General features: G+C 48.3%; 1 protein-coding gene across 2 annotated transcripts; it reads right to left on the bottom strand.

Annotated features, from left to right (window-relative positions):
• Positions 1 to 747: 747 nt before the first annotated feature.
• Positions 748 to 5,933, bottom strand: ZBTB37 (zinc finger and BTB domain containing 37; the record flags this gene model as incomplete). Of its 2 annotated transcripts, none has more annotated exons than XM_082002768.1 (3): positions 748 to 1,236; positions 3,504 to 3,603; positions 4,993 to 5,933. In XM_082002768.1, 3 exons carry the CDS (start codon positions 5,913 to 5,915, stop codon positions 748 to 750), a joined length of 1,512 nt encoding a protein of 503 aa, XP_081858894.1. The 2 variants fall into 2 exon arrangements, with proteins under 2 accessions (XP_081858894.1, XP_081858893.1); XM_082002767.1 differs by having other exon boundaries at positions 748 to 1,233; positions 3,444 to 3,603; positions 4,993 to 5,915.
• Positions 5,934 to 6,921: the final 988 nt, after the last annotated feature.

Below are 6,921 nucleotides of genomic sequence, written 5' to 3'. Positions count from 1 at the left end.
AAATTTCACTTTCAGTAGCCGCAGCGCTTCAAATTTGGCTGACCTCTAGAATACTGCTTCATAGCCGTGCCCGCTTGTAACAAGGGGTGTTGAGGCCGCACGCCTGGAATGGGCAAGCCCTAAAATAATAGTTTAAGTAAAAAGGTAAAAAGAGACACACCAAAAATAAGACAGGGATAAATACACTTGGGCAAGGCAGGTTCCACCAGGACAATCTTTGTTTCTTTTGTTGTCTTTAACGTGGCGACTTCCTGGGGAAGGGAGAAAGGCAACGGCACCTTGCCCCTGCTCTCCCCTTGAGCTGGGCCAGCAGATATGGCGAGGAGCAGCCCTAGGTTCACCGGGTCTGCACGGCTGACGGCCGGTGGGACCTAGCTGCTGGGCCAAAACGCTGTCGAGAAATACAAACGACTGCTCGTCCCAGATCACTACGGAACATTAAAAAAATTTAAAATCCTGTCGATCCCTGAATAAGAAGTTGATTGACACAGTTGTTTTGTTTTTCTCCAAGAGGAGGAGGAATAAGGGAGAAAAACTTTTAACACTCTACGTGTGTGTGTGGGGGTGTGTGAGAGAAAGAGAGAGAGAAAGAGAAAGATTTTTCTATTTTGGCAACATCTTGGGAGCTTCTTTCTGTCCAGTGGTGGCATTGCACTAATTACAGCACCAGCCTGCCAGGCTGGTGCTGACTCTTTAGAGCCAAAAACGGGAAGATGGTCCTTTCTCCCCGGACTCCGCAGCCGTGTTTCAATCTGGCCCAGTCGTGGACACAGATCCCTGTGCCGTCTCCCCCACAGCGACAGCTTCCTCCTGCGGAGGAGATTCTTCCTCCGCCTGCCCCCGAGATGTGACGGTGGTCTCGGGGGAGATGCTGTGAGGCCCCTCCAGAGGCATACAGCCAGGGTGGTTCTTGCGAAAGTGCTGGTTGAGGATGGCCTGGAACGGGAAGCTTTTGCCACAGACGTGGCAATGAAAGGGCTTGTTGCCTGTGTGCTTGCGGATGTGATACTCCAGCTGATCCTTGCGGGTGTACTTCTTCCCGCACATGCGGCAGACAAAGGGCGTGATGCCCATGTGGAGGCGCATGTGCCGGTCCAGGCTGCCTTTCTGGTTGAAGGATTTGGCGCAGTAAATACAAGTGAGCCGTGGGTTGTACCGGAACCAGCGCTCTGAAACCTCCTGCTCCCGCAGATATTCCACATAACCGCTCACTCCGTGCATGACGGATTCCTCCCCCTGAGAAGGAAGCAACAGAGATTTAAATAACAAGCAGCCTAAAACAAATAGCAGGAAAGAAGATCAGGCCCCAGTCCAGCCAGTAAAGCACTGAAGCATGTGCCAAACCTCGAAATCAGCAGCACTAATGTCTTCAACCTCAAGCACACATTTAAGTGCTTAACTGGAGCCTTGGGGCTGAAGACAAATGAGCAATCAATTAGAAACCTCTGCTATGGAGGCCCCTCCTGCCAAGTCATTTGCTAGATCCGGGGAAGAAAAGACAGCCCTTGTCAAGAGGCCGCTTAGCCACCACTTGAGTTGTGGATTAAACGTGTGGATACACGTTACTTTTTAAAAAACTTGGGCCAGTTTGATTAAAATACTGCATACCACATTCCGTTTTACTTACTAGAGGTTAAAAAAAGCAGCCAATTGATGAGCTTGCAGTAAAATGAAGGTGGAATAAACTACAAATCATATCTGAAACTCTTAAGGTGTCATTTTACAGAGGTATTTACTCAGGTGTCATTCAGGATTCATTGTATAATGAATCACGTTTGCCTAAATGGCTGTGTAACCCAGCCCAGCCCCATGGCGTTGCAGGGGAGGATCTGCAGCACAGAGAGCTAGCATTCCCGGCCCGAGTCACACAGCAAGGACTAGCTGGCTCCTCGTTATTTTCTAAAACCAGAAAGACAAACAGCCAAGGGTACCCTGAGCGAACCACAAGCTCAGGCTCCAGGGCAGCCGCTTCTGGCTGTCGTATTCAGAACGAGCACAAACAGTCTTCTGACCGCCTCCGTGCTGGAGGATGCAGTATTTGCACTCCTGAGTCTTAACACTGTTTCCCGACGATGCCAAACACGGACAGTATAACCAGTGTAACAGCAGGAGGGCCTCTCCTCCGGCAACCGGGGCTGTGCACGCATGAGCAGGAGTCCAGCTGTGCCAGGAGCTGTTGAATCCGGCTGCCCAAGCACCGGTAAACCGCTCAGGACTAAAGGAGATGCACAAAGCTATGGTACTTTCTTTCCACTCTACCACTGCCACTGGGCAGGGATCACGGGCAGACTATTTTTAGCATCGATACGGCAATACCAGAAGAGCGGAAGGGGATGATACTTCCCCGTGTACGTGGTTGGCTACGGTTTTACGTTTGAGGCCATCTCACAATGGAGAAATAATAGCAGCTTTTCTGTAAGTAGGGCTAAAATTCCTTTGTATGTCGCATTTGCCCTGGAGGGTTCGTTTGACCTGAAATTTTCTAGATCTATGCTGAGGACACAAAACAAAGCTTTGGCAAAATAGGAACAAAAACATATATTTTGTTTTACGGAAGTGTATAACAAAGTTAGCAGATAGCAATCACGATTTTTTTCCCCCTTGCTTCACTTGGTCTTACACAAGGGCAAAGCAGCCTGGTGACTCCTCACCTGCCTCTAGCAAAGTCATTTGGTTACGAACTGACACATTACTTTTCTGCCAGGCACACAACAGTCATTCTACACCGTGTCGGGTGATACACTCGCACTACAGTGCCGCTATACTAACTGTATGCAACAAAAAAATTAGACCAAAGTGATTCTGCACACATATTACCACCATGTCCCACTTTGCTGCACTCTACAGCCCACTGCCCTCCCATATTTCCGCGTATCTCTCCCTCCTACCCCAAAACTGTGTCCATACCCCAAGAAAGCAGAGAAGTCAGAGCTACTTTACCTTGCAAATTCTGTTATGCAACACAGTCCCTTGGGGACGAGACAGAGACCTCTGTACAAACCCACAGGCCTTTGACACTCCAGCCCTAAAAGTTTACTGGTGTAGTGCCTGGAGGGCTTTTTGGAATGGTTTTGGTACTAGCCTGGAAAGGTTCAGCTGTTGCCACCCCTCGGTCTTCCACAGAAGCCAACTAACACCTCCTCCCTCAGCTCAGGGATTTGCTGCCAGTGTTTTAGGGCAGATCCAACTCTGCAGGCAAATGGGGTTCCTCCTCAGGAGTTGGTGGCCTGCCCAGAGCGAGGGCTGACATTTACGTCCTCAGAAAACAAGAGAAACTCCTTGTGTTTTGCAGGTATCTGGTCACGATCCCAAACGACAGCCAAAATCAGTATACCGATGGTATACATTCTCAGTGTGAGCAACTAAAACCTTTGCAACAGTAAAAGATCCTTGTTTCACACACAGTATTGCTTGCAAACAGAAAATATTATACACTTCATTACAACATAGTCCCCTTCACCTTCAATGCCAACATTTACTTGCAAATTTCTTGGTCTGCCTACCTGGGAACTGGGCTGCTTGGGCTCATCCATCCGCCTGGGAGACTCGCTTTTTGATCTGTACCGCTCAGTCACAGCAACCATGCTGCCAGAAGGGCTAAATCTGTGGGGTGGAGGAAGAGTGTAAACGGAGTTTTTAATGGGCATCAGGTCACTACAGTGTTTAGAACAACGGGTGAGCAATAGAGGCACCTGTATAGCATCTCTTCATCCTCACCAGCTAACACACAGGAGGTGGAACAGCGCAAGAATAAAGGAAAAACCAAGTCATACTGGTCTGTGGTTTCAGTCTTAACATCTGAAAAATAAAACTGAGTCATTCGGCTTCCAGTTCAGTAACAGAGAGCTTCTTGGTTGCTATCGCAAGTCAACTGATACGGGCCCAGTGACTCAGAAACTGCACAACAGGGGAAGAAATCATTTCTTTACGGGCACCTCTCATTCACCACCCTCGCCCTCCTGCCCTTTTCGAGTGTGAAATAAAAGTGATGTGATCGACTCCAGGTGGGAAACAGTGGATATTGAGTGCCGTGCAAAAAGAGATGCTCGAGGCTAGCTGATCCGTGGGAAAGAGTTAAGGAACTAGGAAAGGATCGCTCTCCCAAGGGCCAACTCAAGGTCATTCCCACCGACTGATTTATTGGGCAACAAGTGACAGAATATCTACTGCGTAGCTGCTCCCCCATGGGACCAGAGGGACTGAGCTAGAAGAGAGGCAGATGTGAAGGGAAACCCCCCAAATATAGCCCCCCAAACACAACAGATCTGCCCTTTATCAGATCCATTCTTTGATCTGAGCTAAGGGCAAGAAAACGAATGCTGGAGTGGAGGGGAAGCAGATGGATGGAGAATCAAAACACAGCGGATTTCACCACCTATTTTCAAGAAAGGCTTTTTGTTCTTTCATACAAATCAAAACAACAGCGGAGGCCGATGGGCTCCCCACTTCAACTGCTTCAAGAAGATTGTAAACCCACGACCCACTGCTGTCCTGGACTGCAAGGAAGAACATTTCCTCTTGACCTACAGCTGGTGACCAGCTTGTTTCTCAGACAGAACTACCCCTAGATTTTCAGGCCAGAAGGCATCGTTGCGATGACACTTTGCGTATCACGTATCGTATGTGACCTCGTTAATGCGGAGCCCGGTATCTACTGAGGCCGAACTGAACATCTTTAGACAAAAATCCCACCTCAGTTGAAACACCGGGAGGTAGAGATTCCAACTGATACACCTCTAAATGCTGATAATTAATATTCCAAGCTGGCTTGTACCTACAGACCTGCTCTGACCACTACCCAGCCAAAATACTACAACCCAAACCGGATACGCTTCCTAACACCAGCAAGAAAACTCCTTCAGCTCTTATGCTTAAGATGGCCACAGGAAATAGAAGGGGGGAACATTCCACAGCAACCCACCCAGCCAAGTGAAAATCTTGCACAATATCCTCTTACAGCCAAGGTCAGTAATTAAGTTAAAGAAAACTCACCTGTCAATCTCACTGCTGGTTGGCCTGACCACTTTGGCCCAGGAGGACCCTAACGTGTAAGCCTCTTGGCCCATCGATCCGTGGCCTGTGGTGTCGATCACCATAGCAGTGACCTCCTCAGCGCTGCTCCCATCTTCTCCCGACGGCTGATGCTCTGCCCCGAGCCACTCCTCCAGGTTCTCCATTTTAATGCGCACTCCTCCCAGCACCCGGACGTCGTCGTCGTTCCGTCCCCCGCGGTCTCCCATTCCCGTCTCAACGTACCACTGTCCCGCTCTGTTAATCCGTAGTATGGGCTCCCTGCTTTCCACGTCCGAACTCTGCTCAATTATCTGCGGGCTGGTGGACTCCTCGGGCGGGCTGAGCTCCCGAATGTCCAGCACCGTGCTAACCTGGCCAAGGCGACTCCCCTTCGGGGTGTTGTGACGCGGGCTCAGAGAACGGTTGGGATTTGGCGTCACCCGGTGAGACTCCGGTGGTCTCTCCTGATGCTTTGTCCTGGTCTGGCTCAATTCTGCTTCCACCTCTGCGACGTTAATTTTGAAATGAATTCCCTCAAGAATCTGCGTGCATTTGTCTATGATGTGCTGCATCTGCAAGAAACTGGCAGCTGTTAGGTAACTGATGATGTCAGCCAGCTGCAGACATATCCTACCGGTGTAACAAAAGGAAAGGAGCTGCTCAAAAACAGAAGGGTTCTTGATGACAGAAATGGAAACGGTGCTCATTTCGTTCAAGGACATGTGGTCGCGGAAGTAGGGTGAGCTGGCGGCCAGGACCACCTTGTGAGCGCGGAAAGCTTGCCCCTGCACATTGACCACGATGTCACACAGGCGACCCTGCATGCGTAGCTGATTCAGGTGGCTCAGGACAGAGTTACTGAAGTCAGGAATCTCCAGCTGTATGTTCCCACTCTTCTCCATGGCTGTCCCAGTTGCAGGTGTACAACCCTACTGGAAAGGGGGAAAAAATACCATCGCTAACAGAGCTAGTCTATCATTTGCATTTAAAACATTTTTGCCTACTTTCACGCAGTTTGAAATACTGGGATTTTTAGAGAACTCTCTCACCATTTAATTTACAAGCAGCTCGCAGCAGTTCTCTGATCTTTATGTGCTGTACATCACCTTCCCCAAGAGTTATGTTAAACCAGTCCCCGACAGACCCCCACTCCCCATTCCCTGTGGTTTAAGTGCTCGAAACAGTTCGTTCTGTCAGCCTCAACAAAAGCACATTTGCATTGTAAAAGGAACATTAAAAATGGTTCAGGTACTAAAAATAGGCAACTGATTGCATAATGGATTAAAATACTTAGCCCTTGTACCTTCTAAGCACTGTGAAAAGGGAAAGTAATATTGTTATCCCCCTTTTGTAGAACAGGAATCAGGAAGGAGACACGGGGCCCTAAATCCTCCTCAGAGACTTTTCAAAAGCTGACAGGCACACATTTGACCTCAAGGCATCCTAAAAGTACATCGTTAAAACCAACATATTCATCACATGTGGCGTTTCTGGCACATGGCAGAAAATACGTAACAGGACAGGAAAGAAAAAGGACAGAATCCAGTTCTAAACACCAGCTTATCAGACCATCCACGGGGCACAAGCGACTCCCTGGCAAAAGAAGCTGACGTTTGTGTGGTTTGAGATATTGCATACAGCAAAAGACAACTTATGAACAATGGGGATTAACAAACTAGCTCTCCTAGTTTCCCTTCCATAATTCATTTTTCTATAATCATCACATTTCATTTTGGCAAAGTTTGAAAAGGAGCCCTGACCATATATGGTAAAAATTCGGAATGATCCAAAATTAGATGTAAACTCGCCCAAAAAGAAAAAAAAAAAAAAAGGAAAGTAAGTAAGTTTATTAAAGAGCACTCGTGGCATGAACAGCTTCCAGGCTGGATGGCATCTGAAGTGTCGATT

Source organism: Phaethon aethereus, assembly GCF_964289735.1.
Source record: "Phaethon aethereus genome assembly, chromosome: 8".
Taxonomy (NCBI): domain Eukaryota; kingdom Metazoa; phylum Chordata; class Aves; order Phaethontiformes; family Phaethontidae; genus Phaethon; species Phaethon aethereus.
This window is presented reverse-complemented; position numbering and strand designations above follow the sequence as displayed.